Source organism: Callorhinchus milii, unplaced genomic scaffold (genome assembly GCF_018977255.1).
Source record: "Callorhinchus milii isolate IMCB2004 unplaced genomic scaffold, IMCB_Cmil_1.0 Scaffold30, whole genome shotgun sequence".
NCBI classification, from domain to species: Eukaryota; Metazoa; Chordata; class Chondrichthyes; order Chimaeriformes; family Callorhinchidae; genus Callorhinchus; species Callorhinchus milii.
The window spans coordinates 2859654-2881775 of record NW_024704771.1 but is presented as its reverse complement, the minus strand read 5'-3'; the positions used below and the strand labels follow the sequence as shown (position 1 = coordinate 2881775).

The 22122-nt window shown below is 45.9% G+C and overlaps 1 protein-coding gene across 1 annotated transcript; it reads left to right on the top strand.

Moving 5' to 3' along the window:
• Window positions 1–15130: 15130 nt before the first annotated feature.
• Window positions 15131–21802, top strand: LOC103190954 (zinc-binding protein A33-like). The gene is made up of 6 exons (XM_007911881.2): window positions 15131–15744; window positions 17116–17211; window positions 17769–17999; window positions 19086–19108; window positions 20445–20569; window positions 21220–21802. The coding sequence occupies exons 1-6, from the start codon at window positions 15520–15522 to the stop codon at window positions 21750–21752; spliced, it is 1233 nt and encodes a 410-aa protein (XP_007910072.1). The 5' UTR covers window positions 15131–15519; the 3' UTR covers window positions 21753–21802.
• The last annotated feature ends 320 nt before the right edge of the window (window positions 21803–22122 follow it).

Sequence of the window (22122 nt, the reverse complement as noted above, 5' to 3'; positions counted from 1 at the left end):
GTGACATTCTTCCTAAAGTGCGATGCCCAGGATTGGCACAATATTCCAGCTGAGGCCTAGCCAGCGATTTGTAAAGATTCAACATAACTTCCTTGTTTTTTATACACTATGCCTCTATTTATGAAGCCAACGATCCCAAATGCTTCTTTATCAGCTTGGTCAACTTATCCTGGGATCTTCAAATATTTAGGTATGTGAACCCCCCTAGGTCTTTCTGTTCCCACAGGAGCTTAGAAATTGATGGGACTCAAAGAGTATGGCTGCTGTCTTGCCGACATTCAGCTGCTGGTAATTTCCGCTCATTCAGGCCTTGATGTCCATCAAACAGGTTGATAGAACAGTCGCAGATGGAGGCGAAGTTGATTTGGGTGCATTCCACGTTGACCAAATATCTGCAGATGACATTGCTGAAACAGAAAAAGTAAATAAGCAAAAGAAGGAGAACAAAGATGGAGCCTTGGGGTACTCTGCAAGTGGCCAGTCTGGAGCGGGAGGAAAATACATTTGCTGAGAAGTGTTGGTGGTTTGTTACATTGGAGTCGAACCAAAAAATGTATAATTAATGGCCTAACGTTTACCCACTGGTCTGCCCCTTCATCGTGTCCTGGTTGTCCTCTTATACCACCACCACAACAACAACTTGCACTTGCCCTCCATGCAGGATAGCATCTCAAAGTGTTTAACAGTGGTGGAGCCTCACTCCGAGCCAGGGGGAGGTGGGAGGTTGCTCCAGCATGGTTGAACAGGAAAGTTTTCAGGCGGGACTTGAATGAGGGGAAAGAGTGGGCAAGGCAGAGGGATTGAGGGAGAGTGTTCCTGAGTTTTGGGGCATAGTGACCTCTGATAGTGGGTTGGCGGGTGCAAGAAATGAGCAAGAGGTCAGTGCCAGTAGAGCAGATGTGCCAGGTGGTGGCACGGGGAGTGAGGATGTCGGAGAGGTAGGAAGGTGCCAGGGAGTGAATGCATTTGAACATGAGTCTGAGGATCTTGAAGCCGATGTGTTTAGTGATGGGAAGCCAGTGGACGTAATAATAATAATAATAATAATAATCCTTGCATTTGATATAGCACTTTTCACGTTTTCTAGACATCCCAAAGCGCTTCACAGAATATACTGTAAAGTGAATTGACTGTATATTTGTGGGCGACCGCGGCAGCCAATTGCGCACAGCAATGTCCCACAAACAGTCATTGATTGAAAATGACCAATTTATTATTGTTTTGTTTTTCGGAGGGATTATTATTAGGCGTGTGAGGCTGGTGAAAACTGGTGAGAAGTGATTATGGATTTTGATTCGGGTCAGTACGTGGGGGGCAGAGTTTTGAATGAGCTGGATCTTGTGAATGATGGAGATGGGGAGCCTGCGAGATGGGCGTTGGTGTAATCCAAGGAGAAAGTGACAAACCCATGCAGGAGTGTTTTACCTGCATTCGGCTGCATACCAAACAGCAGTTGAACTCTCCTAACCAAAGTACACACACATACATATGTAAACACACACACACATGCATACATATGTAAACAGATACACATGTGTAAGCACACACACATTATGTAATACACACAGATGCACACAGGAGAGCGATGGGCAGCAGGAACATTCCTGCTGATTTGCACACCTTTCATACTGATTTCAAGCTCCATCATCTGGGTCCTGAGCAGATCTTTTTGTAGTACTCCAAGTAACTGACCACGGACTGTGCAGTTTGAGACTAACTGCTGTGCACTTGAACTGTACAGATCTGGGGGTGGAGCCCAGCATCTTGCTTGCTCTGTTTATTGTTGCTTTTTTTAAAAAAAAATGCATTGGGTGGGGAATGGCATGAGCGTAGCTGCTTCCAGATGTTTGTTCCTATGAGAAGGTGACTTCCTGCTTCTGCAATCAGTGTCCCAGTGGATCAGATTCACATCTACAAAAAGTGGGGAAGCTCTGAAGGGATGGGACGTAGTTTTCAACCTTCAGCATTAGGGAGGTTGCCAGCCAGCACTGCTTGAGAATGGTGGGATTGATGGAAATAACAAAGGTGTTTTATCCTCTGTTGGGACTCATTGGTTTTCCTGGTAAGTCATTGCAAGTAACTCTCACTCGGGCAAAGCCAAGTCTCACAGCTGTGTCTGTGCACCTGACAGTGCTATCTCTTCACTGGAGGAGAGCAACCAGCCTGATCCCCAGTGTTAGAGGATGCGCTATGAGAGTCAGTAGAGAGATCAGGTGACAATCTAACTCAGACAGCACCAGGTACAAACATATAATAAAACCCAATACATAATTCTATTCTCTTTGAAACAAGAAAGACATCTCAAATTTGGAAAGGTATAGTGAAGGCGAAATTAGATTGACAGCTAGATATTGGGTGCCGTGAGGTGAGGCTACAAAAACTGAAACAACAATTTAGACTTGTTTAGTACCTTTAACCATCCAAAACGCTTTACAGTGGCTCAACGTGGAATGGAACCAATGAGAGGGAAAAAAAGCAAGAAAACCAGGAACAAACAGTTGAGCAATAACAAATAACTTGCATATCCATAGTGCCTCTCATGCAGGGTAGTGTCCTATAGCACGTCACTGTGCTTTGTGGGACACTGCTCTGCGCAATTGGCTGTCGCGTTTCACCCACAAATATACTGTCAATTCACTTTACAGCATATTCTGTGAAGCGCTTTGAGACGTCGAGAAGATGTGAAAAGCGCTATGTCAACTGCAAGGATTATTATTATTAGTAGTAGTATATATTCACTGTGGCGCAGCATGATGCCGATCCAGTCAGATGGGAGGAGACCTTAAGAACGGCCGTAGAGAAAGGTCTTAGGGTTTCAGGTGTAGTGGTTGAAAGCACAGCCACAGATGGTGGAAGCAGGAGGCCAGAGCCTGTCGAGCAGAGACAACGGGTAGTGGGTTGGCGAGTAAGCAGGTCGGAAAGATAGGAAGGTGCCAGGGCGTAAAGCAATTTGAAAACGAGTATGAAGACTTTAAATCGATCCATTTAGTGATAGAAAGCCAGTGTACTGGTGTAGTGGGGGAACTGTGCTTATTGTATGTGGGTGGCGAGATGCTGGATTTTGTGGATTTTGCGGATAGTGAAGGTGGGGAGACTGGTGAGCAGGGCATTTGACTAATCAAGGTGGGAGATGCAAAACACATAGACGAGGCTTTTGGATGCTTTTCAGATAAGGTACAATCAGAGGAGGGCAATCTGGCTGTGGTGGAGGAAAGAGATCCTGGTACCAATGAGTTGATGTGGGTAGACAGATGGTGGAGGAGGATAATAAATAATCTATTTATTATAGCGCCTTATCACATCTTCGAGACATCTCAAAGAGCTTTGCAGGATATACTGCGAAGTGAACTGCATGTATATTTTGTGGCGGAAAGGCGCCCAGCAATTGAGCACAGCAGTTTCATACAGACAGTCATGGATTGAGCGACCAAATAAATTAACTAACTTATTGAAGGAATTATTAACCCCGGAAAAGCAATATGCCAATTGACAAACATCTGGATTCCACTTTACTGCTTTGTAAACAGAGGCATGTGGAGTCAGAAAACATCCTCAGTGTTTCACCCTGGGCGGGAAGCGAACCCAGGTCCTCTCATTTGTGAGGCGAGTGCTTTAAACAGTAATCTGCAGAATAGCACGGTGTAATTTGTTGAACAGGGCAGGTAGGTCCGAGGGGATGAGTAGGCAGAGGGAGCCCTGCTCACAGAGAGAGAGAACGTCATCTGTGAAAGGAAATGAAGAACAATATTTTCAGGATATGTTAAGATGCAACTTCATAGCGATGAAGGGCAAATTTACGACAGAAATGCTACTGAAAGGATGTGATACATATCAAATCATCAAACTATACTATTATATCATGTTAAATATGCTATATGGTATTGAGAAAGTAAACTGGAAACAATCTATGTCAGCCTAGTGCAATGGTAACACTCTTGCCTCTGAGTCAGAAGGTTATGGGTTCCAGCCCATGTCGGGATTTGGAATCACATAGCCTAAGATGTCACTCAATGCTGGAGATTGTTGAAGGTTCTGTCCTTCATGTGAGGATAAAACTAAAGTCTGATTTGTATGTTCAGGTTTACTGGCCAATAGATTCCCCAAATAAAACTGGACACACACTCCATGACTGCTTGTGGGACATTATTGTGCACCACCGGCTGCCACATTTCAACACACAAAACACGCAGTCAAATCACTTTACAGTGGTATATCAAATGCAAGGATTATCATAAATATTACTACTTTCTAGTAACCCAAAGTCATAGGTTCATGGCTATATGGAGTCCTGCAGCTCAGTGGTTAGAGCACTAACCTCACAAACAAATGACCTGGGACAGAACAGAAGACCTGGGACAGAACAGAAGTGGAAGCTGGGATCTCACCAGTTATCTGGAAGGAAGGTGGAAGTTGAGATGTTAAGAAGGAGCTTGATGCTACGAAGGGAGAGACAAAGGGGTAGATTCTGGAAGCGCGAGGAACTGATCTGATTCAAGGATGAAGGTCTGAAAAGCTGTTCACATTCTCTCTTAGGAAAGTGAGTCTGTTTTGTCAGGCATCTGTTTCTGGTGAAAACTATTAGGAGTATCTAAACTGACAGAGGTCCACACATGCTTACCACTGCTGCAATGAAGTTTATTTATATCTCTAATGGGTGAATATCTCCCCATTAAAACATTTGTTTGCTTACCCATTGCTGTGTAGAGTACGAGGCACATTTTGGCATAAGACTATGTTTAGGGATGCAAGACTTTGCATTGGGTTTCGGTGGAGTGGAAAGCTGTAATTGCTGGAATGTAACCGATTGCCGCTGAAATCTTTTTCTGTCACACATACCAACCGACTAGTTTGGGCTTCAGTTAACAGGCATGAATTAGTCTCTGCTCACAATGACCAGTCTGTCTCTCCAATTGCTGTCGATGAGATATCCTTCACCTTTGACCGATCCACTGCAATTCTTCTGTTATCAGCATTGCCCAAACTGATGAGATCACCACAAAGGATGGAATCAATTCCACTAGTCCGCTGTCAGGCATGATCAATGATGAGCCAATGCTGTTCACATTCCCAGATCCACTGAAATGTAGATTGTGTTTGTGACTTTCCTGCAGGGATCGCATTGACCATTGTGGTCCTGGCTCAGGGAATGTGTGGACTCTCCAAATGTGTCACTCGCTACCTGGTGGCAATGGCTGTTGCCGATCTGTTGGTCATGGTCTTTGACGTGATCCTGTTTGAGACATTTTACTTCTACCTTCCTCACTCACCCACACACCGAACACCTGTGTGCCGTCTGCATCTGACGCTTTGCAACGTTATCATTGAAACCTCTGTCTGGCTGACCGTGGCTTTCACCTTCGACCGCTTCACAGCCATCTGCTGCCCAAAGCTCAAAACCAAGTACTGCACCGAGAGGACAGCGGATTTGGTGATCTGGATAATCTGTGCAGTTTTATGCATGGAGAACATCCCCATTTATTTCATGTTCCAAGCACAGTTGGTAATCAATGGACAGCCCTGGTACTGCTCCGTCAAGCCCAATGTTTACACCTCTCCAGCCTGGAGCGTCTTTGCCTGGTTGGATGTTATTGCAAACCCACTGCTTCCCTTCATCCTCATCCTCCTCTTCAACACCCTGACCATCAGACACGTGCTGTTGGCCAGCAGGGTGCGCCAGGGTCTGCGAGGGGCTGCAAAGGGGACGGACAAGGAGATGGAGAGTCGGCGGAAATCCATAATCCTGCTCTTTACCATCTCGGGCAGCTTTGTGTTGCTTTGGCTCACCTACATTGTCACCTTCATGTATGCGATGGTAACAGAGGCCGAGCACCTGCAGTCTGACTACAGCAGCCCTTTCACCATCGCTGAGGAGGTGGGATACATGCTGCAGCTCCTCAGCTCATGCACCAACACTGCCATCTATGGTGTGACCCAGACCCAATTCAGGCAACGGCTCAAATCCATCTTCGCTGACCCCATCAATCACTTACTGGGGCACTAACATTACCTTACTTAGCTGTGCTGCCATTCTGTCTTAGCAACACAGTACACACACAAACACAAACGAACACACACACACACACACACTGACAAGTACTATTCAAGAAATCTATCACTATCAAGAATAGTAATCTTTTATAATAATAATAATAATAATCCTTGCATTTGATATAGCGCTTTTCACGTTGGGAGGACGTCCCAAAGCGCTTCACAGAACACATTGTAAAGTGAATTGACTGTATATTTGTGGGCGAACGCGGCAGCCAATTGCGCACAGCAATGTCCCACAAACAGTCGTAGATTGAAAATGACTGATTTAATTATTGTTTTTAGTTTTGGAGGGATTATTATTAGGCTCTGTGTGGAGTAAGGAAACTTGCCCAAGGTTTCGCCCTCTGCCTGGAATTGAACTCGGGTCTCTCACTTGCAAAGCGAGTGCTCTAACCACTGAGCTACAGGGCTCCACAGGACTTTACCCGGCAGGGCGAAATGTTGGGTAAGTTTCCTTATTTCAGGCTTTCAGACGAAGCAAACTTCCTGCTTGTCAGCCTCCCAATTCCTCCCTCCATAGGATGCAGATCATCCAGAACTCTGCAGCTCATGTCCTCTCCCGCACCAGGCTCCATGATCTGATCACCTCGATCCTCTCCCAACTCCACTTGCTTCCCATCACACAGAAGATACAGATCAGGATAAGAAGTCTAGCTCTGCGACCTCCTAACCCACTTTAATATAATGCCTTATCAGATCTTCAAGATGTCTCAAAGCATTTCACCGAACATATTGTAAAGTGAATATTTTGTGGGTGTAATGCGGCAGCCAATTTTGCACAGCAGTGTCACACAAACAGTCACGAATTAAAGTAACATTTTTTTTTGGAAGGAATTATTACCCACAAGAATCAATCTGCCAATTGACTAAACAGATTCTTACTTACTGCTAGGTAAACAGAGGTGCATGGAGTAAGGAAACTTACCCAACATTTCGCTTTCCTGGGAATTGAACCCAGGTCACTCGCTTGTGAGGCGAGTGCTCTAACCGCTGAGCTGCAGGACTCCTCAGTTGGCAGGAAGTTTTATGAGACAAGGTTTGTGAGCTGATGATGTTCAGCCACTCATCATGTTGTGAGATGGACGTAGTGTTTCCTAGAAACCTCTTAAAATCGGCGTTTAGAATTTCAATTGTGAAGTCCATCTCTATGCTTCCTATTACTATAGTTTGTAATATTTGTATTCTGTATATACTGTTACCTCTGTCTTTCTTTATTTTGTTCCTCCAATTTGTAAGTAAATAGTTTGGATTTTGTGGGAAATTTTGTGATGTGTGGAAGAGGGTGTGAATGAAGCCAGAGACTCCACACAGTCAATTATACACATAGCCTGGGAGCAAACCCAGGGACTCCACATAGAATTTTTACATTTCATATAATATTCTTTGCAGTTGGCATTGCATTTTATCTCGGCAGAAGGACAACAACAACTTGCATTCATATAGCGCCGATCACAACGTCTAATGTTATGGAAACCTTAACAGCGGTGGTCAAAGAGCAAGGTCTTCATGAGTGATCTATAAACAGGAAAGGAGAGGACAAGGTGGAGGTTTGTGTGAGAGAGTTCCAAAGTTTTGAGGTATAGTGGGACATGGGAAATGCAAGAGGTGTAGCATCCCGGAGCACTTGAAGTCTGACCCCCAAGCCAGGGGGAAGCAGAGTTGACCATAAGCACGGTCAAAAAGGAAGGTCTTTAGTCAGGATTTGAAAGCGGGGAGGGAGAGGGCAAGGTGGAGGCATTGGGTGAGAGAGTTTCAGAGCTCCATAGCGGCTGAAAGTACGTCCACCAAGGTTCGAGAGGGTGGGGGGCGAGGGAAATCAGAGCCAGCCAAGTGGAAACAGTGTGTTGTGGTCCGGGTGCGGGGTGGGGGGCTGTGGTGGTGGGTGGGGGGGGGGGGGGTGCTCAAGCAGGAGGGATATGTGGAAGGTGCAAGTGCATGAAGAGATTTGAAAAAGAGTGATTGGATCTTGAAGTCAATCCGTTCGTTAATTGGGATCGACTGGTGTGAAGGGGTGCAGAGTTTTGTCGGTGTTAGTATCCAGGCAGTGGAGTTCTGAATTAATTGAATCTTGTGTATGGTGCAAATGGAAATCCAGTGAGGAGGACATTTGAATAGTTCAGCTGAGAAGTGACAAAGTTGTGGATGAGGGTTTTGACTCCTGAGGTAATAACAGAAGCGGCCAATGTGATAGAGGTGGAAAACAGCGGTCCTGGTCAGGGAATGGATGTGGGGTAGAAAGGAAAGCTGGGGATCGAACCTGACACCTAATTTGTGTATGGGTTCAGTGATTCTGAAGCAGAGCCCAGGTAGATTGAGGAGTTCAGATCTGCAGAAAAGAAGACATTGATGGGAGTCAAGGAGTATGGGTTCCATCTTGCTGATGTTCAGCTGCAGGAAATTTGTGCACCTCCAGGCATTGATTTCCATCAAAAAAGATGGACTGGGAGTTGCAGCTGGAGGAGTAGGAGAAGTAGGTGTGGATGACATTGCCGATATAAAGAATGCAGATCAGGAAAAGAAAGGGGCCAAGAATGGAGCCTTGGCATACCTTGCAAGTGACCAGTTGTGGGAGGGAGGAAAAAACATTTGCCGACATGTGTTGTTGGTGGTTTGTTAAGTAGGATTCAATCATTTAAGTGCAGTCTAAAGTGAATGAGGTGGTAGAGGAGAAATCCAGGAGAATGAGGAGCAGATTGAGCCGTGATCACAAAGAGAGAGGACAGGCGAAAACTGGACAGGAGGGATTCGAGCAGAGAGTGAAGGGAGAGGTGTGAATCAAGTTGATTTGCAACAAACATTCCCAAACTTTTGCCAGGAAGGGCACTTCACATAGCATCTTAAGGTGCTGTGAAATTTGTAATATATGAAAGAGAACCAATCCAGGTTTTTTGATTCATGGACAAAATAAATATGGGACACGTTCCAGGTCCTATCACACCCATGCAATTGTCTTCAGTAGGACTGAGCCAGGCGAGGCCACAGTTCAACAGGGCAACGCAGGTGACAGATCAGCCAGCCTACATAATTTCCATTGCGTTGAAGGTCACTCAGGTTAAGAATTTTTCCCAATGTGCTCCGGTGAACATTGCCCTGATAGGTAAAATAGTCCCAGGTGGACCAAGAGTTGAAAGATTGCCAAGGAGTGCTCTCAATGACAAGCAATCCATTATGAGCTGGGTAATCTGCAACAGGCCGCCAACAAATATTCTTGGTTCCTCAAAAATTCGCTCCCACCAATATGTGCCCGACATTGCCCTGAATTAGGTAAGCAGAATGCATCTCTCTAGGTCTGGTTGTGGAGTGAGGGGGATTAGCAAATTGGAGAGTGTTCCTTTCCACCCACAGGAACAATTAAATCTGTAGAGCTACATCAAATGTGAAACGTTCAGTCTAGTTTAGACAACCTGAAGCAAGGCTATAGACATGAGATATCCATGACCAGAATAAATGCATTAATGTGATGCATCTGATTAATATTAAGTTGCCTGAAGAAAGAAGAATTTAAGAAATATCCCAACTTGAGCTGGAACACACTTGGTTAAAATCCAAGATTTAGACATGAATTCCTGTGGCTTCCATTTTCATAGCAGAAGTTTCATGTCTTGTTGAATGTATTGTGTCAATGAACCCAACTTGGTTAGGTTTCTTAGTTTTCCTAACCAAGTTGAGTTCATTGACTTCCACAATACATTCAAACAAGACATGAAACTTCACTATGGAAATGGACGCCACTTGGTTAGCCACTCCTAACCAAGGAGTAAAGCTGGGAAGCAACAATTCTTTCAAGGACCTTGGAAAGGAAGGTTGGAGATGGGGCCAAAATCAGTAAGCAGGGATAGGTGCAGGGAAGGTTTTCTGAGGATAGGAATGATTACAGCTGTTTCAAAAGGGTGGGAACAGTGCCAGTTGATAGGCAGAGATTCGCAAGGTCTGAGAGTACAGGGACAAGGAGGTTGAGTTGGGTGATAAGGAATGGGGTGGGGATGTGGTCGAGGGAGCTGGTGGTGGACTGTGGGCTATAGTAGTGTTGAGAGAGGAGGAGACAGGTATGAAGGTGTGCAAGAAGGGATGGGTAGAGCCCGGAGTATGAGGGAGAGTTGGGGTAGGGGTGGCATTTGGGAGGGTGGATGTGTCTAAACACATCCCTCAATGTTGGTCTCGAGGAAATCCAGCATCTCCTCACAGTTTGAGTTAGAGGAGAGGATGGGCAAGGCATGAGATGGTAGACGGAGGAGCCGAATGGTAGTGGATAAGAGAAGCCTGGGGTTGTCCTGGCTTGCATGATTATCTTGGATTAGAAGGACCATTTAGCAGAGCCGTGGGTGGAGCTGTAAATTCTGATGTGGTCCAAACAGATCTACAGTGGACTGTTAAATCAGATTTGAACTCAGTCAAATCATTAGCCAGGCATGAGGGATTTCAATCGTGTGAGAAACTAGAGAGATTGGGATTTTTCTCCTTAAAGCCAAGAAAGTTAGAAGTGTTCAAATTTATGATGGATTTTGACAGAGTAAATAGGGAGAAACTGTGTCCTCTGGTTCAACCCACCCACAAACAGAAACTGCCTCTCTATTGTTGCTCAAGTGTGGCGTCAGAATTGGCACAATACTCCAACTAAGGCCTAATCAGTGATTTATAAAGATTCAACATAACGTCTTGCTTTTATACACTATGCCACTATTTATAACGCCAAGGATTCCAAACACTTCTTTATCAGCTTTGTCAACTTATCCTGCCACCTTCAAATATTTAGTTATGTGAAACCCCAGGTCTCTCTGTTCCCGCAGGAAAGAAGACATTGAAGGGAAACGAAGAGTATGGCTTCTGGCTTGCCAACGTTCAGCTGCAGGAAATTTCCACTCATCCTACCTTTGATCGCAGTCAGAAGGCTGTTAGAACATTAGAAGAGATTAGCAGGTAACATGAAAGAGAACCCTAAGGAATTTTATAAGCATATAAAGAATAAAAGGTTAGTCAAAGGTAGGGTGGGTCCAATTAGGGACCAAAGAGGAAATCTTCTTGTGGAGGCAGAGGACATGGCTGACGTACTTAATGAGTCCTTTGTATCTATCTTCACAAAAGAAGAGGTTGCAGCCAATGCCACAGTATCGGAGAAGATTATAGAGAAATTGGATAGGATAAGAATAAACTGAGAGGAGGTACTAAAAAGGTTTTCGGTGCTCAAGGTAGACAAGTCACCTGAACAACTTTTTTTTGTTGTTGTTGAAGGGATTATTACCCTGGAAATTGATCTACGAATTAACTAACAACCTGGTTCCTGCTTACTGCTAGGTAAACAGAGACATGTGGGGTGAACGAAAAGTTGCCTAACTTTCCGCTCTGCCTGGGAATCAAACCCAAGTCCTCTCCCTTGTGAGGTGAGTGCTCTAACCACTGAGCTACAGGACTCCACCCACCTCCTCCTCCTCCCACCCCCGATCCCAATACGGGAAAGATTCTCACGTCACTCAATGCCAATCGGATTGCAATCACACCTCTGGTAGAAGGCTTTGGGGTTATTTTTTAAATTAAAAACGCCACAAGCTATTTGCTTCTTAAAGAAACCAAGAACAAACTTCCACTTGATACTCCACTGTAATAATAATTATCCTTGTATTTGATATACACATCCAAACGTGTTGAGGCTTTGTGAGCAAATGTGTCAGGGTGTCTGTGTAATTTGGTGTGTGGCAGAGTGTGTGTGTATATCTGACAGTGTGTGAGTCAGTATGTGAGGGGGCTTGAGAGCCTGTTCGTGGGTGGATCTGTGTGGGTGACAGAGTGTCTATGTGAGTGTGTGTAGTGTGTGTCAGGGTGTGTGTGTGTGGGGGGGGGGGGGGGGGTGGTGTGGAGAGGTTTGTGGACAGTTGTCTTGGTGGTTTATCACTCTAGTCTTTGTCAGAATGATAAATGAGGCGGTTGCATAGCAGTGAGAGCTCCGAGGCGGACTCCTGGCTCTTCTCTGGAGATGTGAAGCTCCCCAAGGATGGAGCAGGTGGGAAGCGACAGGAACCAGCTCCTGATTGTCAGCAACAGCTCATTATTTAGCTTACAAGCCTTGTCACGTCTGGAGACCATTGTGAGTTGACGCCACAGGGACAACCTTGTGGTCACCATGTCTCTGCTTGAACATCACCCGGTTCACATCGCAATATTATTCTTTTATTATTGTGTTTTATTATAATAATAATATTACCTCATGGGGTAATATTATTATAATCTATTATATTATTATAATAATATAACAATTATTATTGTATTTTCTTTTTTATGATATTGTTGATCAATATTTACAACTGACAAATATGGCATTGCTAACCTGTGATGAACGGTTTATAGGCTCGTGGAGCACAGTGAGGGAGCAGAGACTGGAGGCACTGGCAAGTGGCAGAGGCGTGCAATGTTACTTATTTGATATTGAAATTTACTTATCAATATTATTGATATTAGCAATGATCCCCTTAATATAGTGACATCTCTATTTCATCTGATATTAACATTGACACTTTTATATAGTCTGACATTAGCAATAACTACCTTCATATAGTCGGATGTGAACAGTGACACCTCTATGAAATCTGACATTAACAGTGACGAGTCTATATATTCTGACACTATCAGAGATATCTTTGTCTGATATTAACAGTCGGAGCTTGATATAATTTGTCTTGCTGCGTGACATTATACAGTCTGGAGTCTCCTGTATCTGCTCCTCATTCTGTGTTGTGTCCCATATCTCATCACAGGCCATCCTGACATCACAGTCTCACATGTCACACAGAGAGATTGCACATTTGTCCACTTTACTGTGTAATAACGGTTACACCATAACTTTTCACAAGGTTCACGAGTGTTTTTTGCTGTACAGTTACATGGAAAGCGATTCCTGGGCAGGGCCATGTGATCAAAGCATTAGTTCCAAGAGTTTATCATAATATGTTTTATATTTGATATCAATGCCTCAAAGTTCAAAGTGCAGGGAGCAGCAGGTCTTGTCTATTTTTAGCAAACCAAAGCCGATGGCACCTTCTCCCCATCATTGCCCACCCTCGCCCCCTCTCTCTGCCCAGTAACACGTGACTCACATTAATGCTCTCATTAGTCACTGTTGTGCTGTCAGTGAATCAGTGTCAGGGACTCGGTGGCACAGCCAGCGCTGAAGTAAGGATAGAGTTTCTCAATGAACGTGTCGGAGGAAGTGAAGAGAAGAAACATGAAGTCAGCATCCTACAGTGTCCTCCTGCATAGCCCAGGTACGCGCCCAGCACCCGGGGTCTCATGCCCAGGGCAAGGGGGTATGAGATGAGGTTAGAGCTTTATATTGCCCACTGTGCTGCCACACAGCCCAAATGCTCACCTCAGGTCCATGTATGAATAACCTCTTCCTGGGCACAGACTCTCGGGCCAACCCCACAATCCAGAGCGTGCTGTTCCCCACCCCCACCTCCCCACTGTGTCTCCCTGATGTGAACCCCTCAGACCCCCAGGACTCCAGGCCAGTGACTGAACCTCTCCAGGGTGTCAGGAACCTGCTTCTCTCCGACACCAGCTCTCACTCGGGTCCAGTCCTCAGACAGGCTGAGCCAGGGATGTGTTAGGATCCAGAGTCTGAGAGGCTGGAGCTGAAACAGAAAATGTCGACATGCTGGTGCTCGAGGGGGTGAGGAGTGAGAACAAAAATCTGCTCAATATTTATTTCCAGAGTCAGATTCCAATCACAGGAACAGAGAAAAGATTGTGTTAGCTGGAGTGACGGCCTTTAGTACCTGTCTCTACGCTCTGTACTGACTGCAGATGCCCACTGAAGCTTCCACATTCAGATAAACAGCCACTTTTGTGGGTTTATTAATTGCAATACCAGACCTGGGCACAGAATGAGGTTTTTCAGTTTATTTCACACACAATTTTCAATGACTGAAGTGGAGATTTTCACCATCACAATACCTAAATCATGTGAAAATATAATCATGTGAAACTGTCCGCCTCTCCCATCCCGGAACACCTACAACTCAACCCTCACTCGCCTTTCTTAAGGTTCATCTCAAGACCTTCTTTGACCGCACCTTAGGTCATCTTCCCATCCCATGCCCCTACCTTCCATCCCTCTCTGATCACAACCCCCAGCTCAGTTGCAAACCCTTGACTGTCCAGAGCCTTGGGGCATCCACCTGACATAAAAGGTGCTGAATAATTGCAATTTGTTGCTGTTGCTGTTATTAAAATACCACTCAATTCTACGCAGCTATACACTCATTATAGTTGAGTCTTACAGTAACACACAGGTGGCGCTCTGTGGAGGGCTTTGATACTTCACAGTACAACATCTCCTCATTCTGGCCAACTGCGGTATCGTATGTTAAAGAAAATCTACTATTTCATTTTCCAGTGTTCTGATAACTACGAATATATTCAACAACAAATTGCATTTATATAACGGCCTTCTCGTAGGGTAGCGTCCCAGATCACTTGACAGTGACGGAACACGATGCTGACCCGGGGCGAGGGGGATGTAACCATAGGTACGGACAAATAGAAAGTCTTCAGGTGCGACGGGAATATGGGAAAGGAATGGACAAGCAAGGCGGAGCGATAGAGGAAGAGTTTTCCAGAGTTTCAAGACATAGTGGCACAGCCACCAATGGTGGAACGCAGAATACAAAGTACGCGAAGAGGCCGGAGCCAGTCAAGCAGAGGCAGCGAGTTGTTGGTTGGGGGGGGGGGTGAGCGGGAGAGGTAGGGAGGTGCCAGGGCATGAAGGGATTTGAAAACGAGTGTGAGTAACTTGAATTCGATCCACTCGGCGATAGGGAGCCAGCGGGGCTTGGCGAGGCTCATTTTCAATACTTTCAATAGGTGGAATGCATGGAACTTTTTGTCTGTTTTTACGCTCCATCACAGCGATGTGTTTCCTCACATGTCACACGCCTGGCTGATCATGGTGGCTGAGTTCCATGTGGGTCAGACACCCGCTTGATCAGGTTGATAGGTTTCCAAGTATGTCGGACCCCGGGCTGATCATGCATACTCTCCTCTGGTTACAGTCACAGCTTCTCTCTCTGTCTCCCCTCTCTCTCTCTCTCTCTCTCCTCTGGTTTCACTTTTGTTTCAGAGATCAAGGTTCTGTCACGTTGATGGGTTGCCTATCTCAGGAGCCGGTTGAGCCACCACCATGCCCTGCCCCATTATAAACCAACTTGTTATGGTCAAAGGGCTCTCCGTGCCTCCCTCCCTCTACACACAGCAATAACTTCCTGGATGGCTGGGAAACTGTAAAGACGAGCTGTGCGGAGCAGCCTGTGAAATGGAAACAGATCGGGAGGAAATGGAGATCATAAAAAGTGAAGCCACTTGTTCGTTCTGCCTGGATTTCTACATGGACCTGATGAAGTTAAACTACGGCCACGTCTACTGCTGAGTGTCTGTTGTTCAGTGTCTGGTGACGGACCAGGGAGCTGTCTCCTGCCCTCAATGCAGCAACAGTTCACTGTGAGAGACGATTTGCCCAGGATCGTGGGGAGCGAAGTGATGCTGAGTCCAACTTGTGGGGAGACAGGGCTGGGCTGTGATGAACATGGCGAGCCGTTGAAAGTGTTTTGCGAGACTGATCAGAGGGCCATCTGTCTCGAGTGTGTATGCAGCGTTCACAGGACTCACACAGCCACTCCCATAAGGGAGGCTGTGGCTCTATACAAGGCAAAGTAGCTTCTGATTGTTACCTGAATTTGTTTATGAGCTGTGTTTACCACAATATCAACAATAATTATTAATGTCAATTAGTAACCGGATGTTAAATATCATTAATATCGTGTCAATAATAACATTTCTCGGGTGGGAGGGTAGTAAGTGGGTTTCCTTAGGGCTGAACTGGCTCCACAGTGACATGGTTGGCAACAGAAAGTCAGCATCGAGCCCATACTCTGTGACAGTCTCTCGTCTGGTTCCTGAGCCAGGTGGGTCCACAGTATTGCAGGTCTTTGCACAGCCGAGCCCAGGCTGGCTCATCAGCAGGACCTGGAAGGGCCAGAAAGTCATCCCACTCAGCTCTTGTTAACCCTGTAGCCAAAGCCCTAACGGGTAACATGGTCCTCTACAAGTGTAATGTGTTGTTGTTGTTGTTGACCTAGCTGAACAAGTAGCAGGAAAGCTTGTTGGACAACAATATCAACGGCAAGCTATGCGGGTTTAACTGGTTAGACTCCAGCAGTTACCCCAAAGCACATTCTGCAACCCCAAGTTTTATCTCTTGCTGTCCTGCGCCTAATACTTTCTGAAAATAGGTAAGCAGGATGCATTCCTCCAGGGAGAACGCGCACATTCCTTACCAACAATCTATCTCCGGGATATCTATGCGTAGGTGGGATGCATGGAATTCTCAGCTTGGTTTGAATACGCTTAAGCACAGTACTGTTCAGTCACCCGTCTGTACTAAAATAAATCTATAATAATATTGAATATATTTATATGGTATTTTATAATATTTAATGTAATTAATATTTACAAAGAATGTACAGCACAGAAACAGGCCAACCAGTCCGTACCAATGATTATACTGCACATGAGCCTCCATCCACTCCTTATTCCCTTTCATTCCTCTCTTCCTCATGTGAAGGTCCAGCTTTCACTTTAATGCAACTCCTTCGAAGACACACATATCTCTGGTAGAGAGATATTCCCTTCTCTATTCGAGTCGTGTCCACCTGATGGTACTCCCCCAGCATTGCGATGTAATGTCAGTCTTGACTGTAAACTCAAAGTCTTGATGTGGAGCTTGGACTCGTAAAACTCCCAATAAAAGGTGAGAGTGTGTGACTGACCCAAGCTGACAACTAGCTATGGTGATGTCTTTTCAGTTGGTTTATTAGAGCTCTAATTAACAAATAGCTTCCCCACCCCTCGTCCCCCCCCCTCCCCCACCCCACCCTACTTCACAACAGCATTATTGGTACCCCATGTGAAGGCGCTGTATTGTACGCTGATGGGTTTCTGTCCCATCACTGTACAATACATGTTATTGCTTTTGTTGTTGTCTGGTTTGCGTCATTCCGAAAATATTCTCTATTCCAGGGCAAATTGCAAGAGGCAATGGAGAAGATTAGCAGACACGCAGATGAGGTGTTGGAAACCAGAAGAGCAGAGGAGAGCAGTGTGGCCGATGTGAAGGTGAGCGACTGACTCTACAGACGCTGCCTCACCTCAGAGTCACAAGGTTGGGGGTTGGGATTTGGAACTTACGTTGTTGTTAATGATGTTTTGATGTTGGTATTGTTAATGATGTTGTTGGTGATGCTGATTGACTTAATGTTGATGATGTTGTTGGTGATGCTGATTAAATTGATGTTGATGATGCTGATGATGTTGATGATGTCAAGACCCTCCTCTTCGACCATGTCATTGACCACCCCCTCCTTCCCCTCCCCTCCCTTCCCCACCCGACCTCAGCTTGGGTCTGAAATGCTGTACTCTGTCCAGCGCCTTGAGAGGTCCTCCCAACGTGAAAGGCACTATACACATGTAATCTTGTTGTTGATGATAATGATGATGATGATATTGATGTTGATGATAATGATAGTGATATTGATGTTGATGATAATGATGGTGATGATGATGTTGACAATGATATTGCTCTTGTTGGTGATGTTCATGTTGATGATGACATTGATATTGTTGATGATATTGATGCTAAAGTTGTTTGTTAATGCTGGGATGGATTTCGACAGAGAGGAATGATTGCTCTGCAGAAGAACATGGCTCATGAGTTTGGGAAACTCCACCTGTTTCTCAGTGAGGAGGAAGAGGCTCTGGCTCAGAGACTGAAGGAAAGGGAGGCAGATCTGCTTCTGAAGCTGGAGCAGAACATCAAAAAAGCATCCAGAGAGATCACCCTGTCCGAGCAACTCATAAGGAACATTCAACAACGGCTTGGCTTGCAAGATGGTGACCTGCTAAAGGTAGCAATCATTCAGAGAGAAATAGCTGACGGGAAAAAGCTCCAATTCAATGTTATATAAAGATCATTTCTGACCTCATGTCTCCAGAGCACTCACCCCACCTTCCCCCATCACAGCATTGAGCTGCTGTTTAAACAAGTCCCAGTGTCCTGGCCTCAGTCGATTGGCAGTGCTGGGAAAGTGCTGCATTGTAACAGGTGCCGTCCTTTGGATGAGAAGTTAAATTTCCTATTCGGGTAATCATTAAAGTTTTTGGGACAAGACCAACAATCCCCCAGATATAAAGTTTTTTTGCTCCGCCAAGTATCTGAAAGGTGGAAACCCATTACCATGTCTGACACATACGATGACACTGATCAGGTGGATATCTGACACATGCAGCCACCCATCACCATTCTTAAGAGTCACCAAACCAGACTGAATTCCATGGAACCCATCATATACAAGGAAATTCCTGTGCATTGGAATGAAATATGCATTCATTCTCTCTCTCTCTCTCTCTTTCTGGAGGGTTGCATCTTATTTACCTAATCCCAGAGAGTATTAGGCGGGAGCCAAGGCTTGAGGATCATAGAGTGTGCATTGGGGAACTGCTGGAGTCTAACCTGTTAAAATCGTGTAGCTTGCCATTGATATCACTGTCTGGCAAGCTTTCCTGTTGCTTGTCCAGCTAGGACCTCCCAACCCTTCCGTCTTTAGCTTATAGAATTAACAGGATCTGAGTGGGATGACTCCCTGCCCCCAGTGACTGGTCTGCCCTTCCAGGACCTGCCGATGAGCCAGGCCAGGCTGTGCTGACATCAGCAATGACCTGGAATACTGCGGCCCTGCTTGGCTCAGGAACCGGACTAGAGACCGTCATAGAGGGTGGGCAGAACTCTGACGTCCCATTGCCAAATTTGTCACTTTGGAGCTAGTTCAGCTCCAAGGAGACCCCACTTACCTCCCTTCCCGCTAAGAAGGATAAGTAACTAAAATAGCCATCCAATTGATCATCCACTCGGACACATTGGCATGGTGGGTCATAATTGTGGAGGTATTTAAAAGTTATATACGAAGCTAAAATCCCATTTCTTTACATTTCAGAATGTCAAGCTGGTCCTCGAGAGGTATGTAAAGTAACAATAATAATAACAATTACATATATATCCACTTGCAGAAATAATTCCTTCTGAGATATCTTTGCTTATGTCTCAGCCGAGCTCAACGTAGCACTATCGCCTCCAAGGCAGAAGGTTGAGTTTGGGATTTGGAATCACATAATCTAAACTGACACAACGCGGTGCTGAAGGGGGAGAGCGTGGGGGTTGCATTGTCAGAGATCCATAGATCCATCACCACGGAAATCCATCAAAGTGATCAGCTGGGTGTCTGACACACACGGAAATCTATCAGCGGATGCGTTAAATCAATATTTTGTTTCCAGTCGCTAATTAGTTGAGATATTTATGGTGCAGTCATCAACCAAGAAGTATTGAAACAAGAAAAATCGACCAAAAAGCTTGGCCCACACTGCATTGGGGCTGTACCTCACCGGGTTAACAGGAGCTGAGTGAAAACGAAACCTCCCTCTCTCCTGGAACTGGTTCTGTAGGAAATGGCGGGGAATTCCAAATTTCCAGAAATTCCTGTTGTCTCAGCTCACAAAGGAATGTGAAGTCCCCACTCTCTATGTCTTGGCAAACTCCAGCCTCATTCCCTCCCTCCCTCCGCTCCTCTATATACACAGTCAATTCACTTTACAGTTTATTCTGTGAAGCGCTTTGAGATGTCGAGAAGACGTGAAAAGCGCTATATCAAATTCAAGGCTTATTATTATTATTTTATCAGTGGAGGTGCTTTCAGCCATTCCACCTCCAGAAGCTGCCATTCCCTGCCTCATTCCCTCCTCCTCCTCCTCCTCGCCCATCTTCAGATTGCATCTGAAGACCAACCTCTTCGACCGCGCATATGGTCGTTTCCCCCATCTCTCCCCTGGCTCGGGTCAGGCTGTTAAATGCTCTGGGACATTGCCCCCGTGTAAATGCTCTTAAGGCTTAAATCAGAACAGAGAGAGGGAGAGAGACACAGAAAAAGAGAGTTGGAGAGGAAGGGGGATATAGAGAGTGAGAGATATAGAGGAACACAGCCTGAGAGAGCGGGTGAGAGACAGAAATGAAGACAGTGGCAGAGAATCAGAGGGAGAGAGGGGGAGGAGAGAGAGGATCAGAGAAACGGTGAGTGAGAGAACAGAGAGTGAGTGTGTGGGAGAAGCAAACAGGGAGTGTGAGCGAGAAAGCACACAAACTGAGAGAGTAACAGAGAGTATGAGAGAAACAGAGAGTGAGAGAGAGAGAGAGAGAAAGAGTAACAGAGTATGAGAGAGAGGAACAGAGAGAGTACCAGATAAAGGAATGTTAGTTTTACTGATTATGAATCCAGTCTAAGCCAGGCTTTATATTTCAGCCTGGGCCAAACGTGTGATAAATTCCAGGTCCCCCTGAGAGTGCCTGTGGACGTGGGTCTGGGGGAGATGAATGGGCCTCTACAGTACGCAGTCTGGAAACGCATGTTGCAAGTCATCGCTCCAGGTGCCTGTGTGTCGCTGGGTGTATGTTAGAGGCTGGAACTCTGCGGCTCGTGTCCTCTCCCGCACTAACCTCCGTGAGCCAATCAACCACATCCTCCTCTGGCTCCCCATCCCCCGGAGGATACAGTTCAAAATCCTCATCCTCGCCTTTACAGCCCTCCATTGCCTTGCTCCTCCCTAACTCTGTGACCTACTGAACCTTTATCAACCTGTCTGCTGCCTCCACTCAGTGGGCTCCGGCTTGCTTCATGTCCCCTGTCTCGCCCGCTCCACCACTGGTGGTCAGGTCTTCAGCTTCTCTGCCCCCAACCTCTGGAATTCTCTGAGGCCCTCCGTCCTCACCTCCTTCAAGGCACGTCTCAAGACCTTCCTCTTCGACGGTGCCTTCGGTCACCCTGTTCCCTACACTCCTCCATACCCTCCATGCCACTTCACTCCAAACCAAAGCAACTATACATTACAGAGAGTAATTACACATTACAGTATCTCCTGCAATGCCCTTTGGGACGTCTCAACACTGAATCAAAAGCAAGGATTATTATTATTATTAAACACTGCGAGACACCAGTCACACATGAAGGCCGCCAGGTGATCACAGATTGTCGTTGTTGTGAGTGTATGTGTAGTGACTGTCGGCCTGTTTCTCTCCAGTTCCGGCTCTGCTGAAGCTCGATGCCAGCACAGCACATCCGCGGCTGATGATTTCAGAGGATGGAGCGGAGGTGAGGCTGAGCGCTGGACAGCAGAGCGTGATGGAGAACCCGGGCCGTTTCACTGACAGACGTTCTGTGCTGGGAGCTCAGGCGTTCCTCACGGGACGCCATTATTGGGAGGTAGAGGTGGGCAACAGCCCAGTGTGGAGCCTGGGCCTGGCTGGGAAGTCAATGCCCAGGACAGGCAGCACCAATCTGGGCCCCGAGACAGGCTTGTGGGCAGTGAGTCTGCACTGGCAGAAGGGCTACAGAGCCCTGAGCTCACCTCCAACCCCACTGACCCCTTCTCAGAGACCTCGGAAGGTCAGAGTTTACCTGGATTATGAGGAGGGACAGGTGTCATTTTACAACGCTGACAACATGTCCCATCTCTACACTTTCACCCAAACTTTCACTGAGAGTCTCTATCCCTATTTCAGCACTGCCTCCAAAGCCCAGTCTCTGAGGCTGGTTACACGGCAGGGCATGTGAGAGACCTCCTTCTGATCATTGCACCTCTCTTTCTCTTTCTCTCTCTCACCTTCTCTCTATCTCTCTCATCCTCTTTCTCCTCCTCTTTCTCTTTCTTGCTGTTTTTCTTCCTCTCTCAATTTTTCATTCTTTCTCTCTTATTATTGCTTTCTTTTTCTCCCCCTCACTTCGTTTCCCTCTCACTTTTTGTCCCTCAATTTCTCTTTCTTTCTCTCAGTTTATTTCTCTTTCTATTTCTCTTTCTATCTTTTTCTCTTTCTTTCCTTCTTTCTTTGTCCATTTCTTACGCTGGGTTCTAAGAGAGAGGATCACACTCTGAACCCCTCCTGGTTTGGGGAGTGAGCAGGTCAGAGAGGTAGGGAGATGCCAG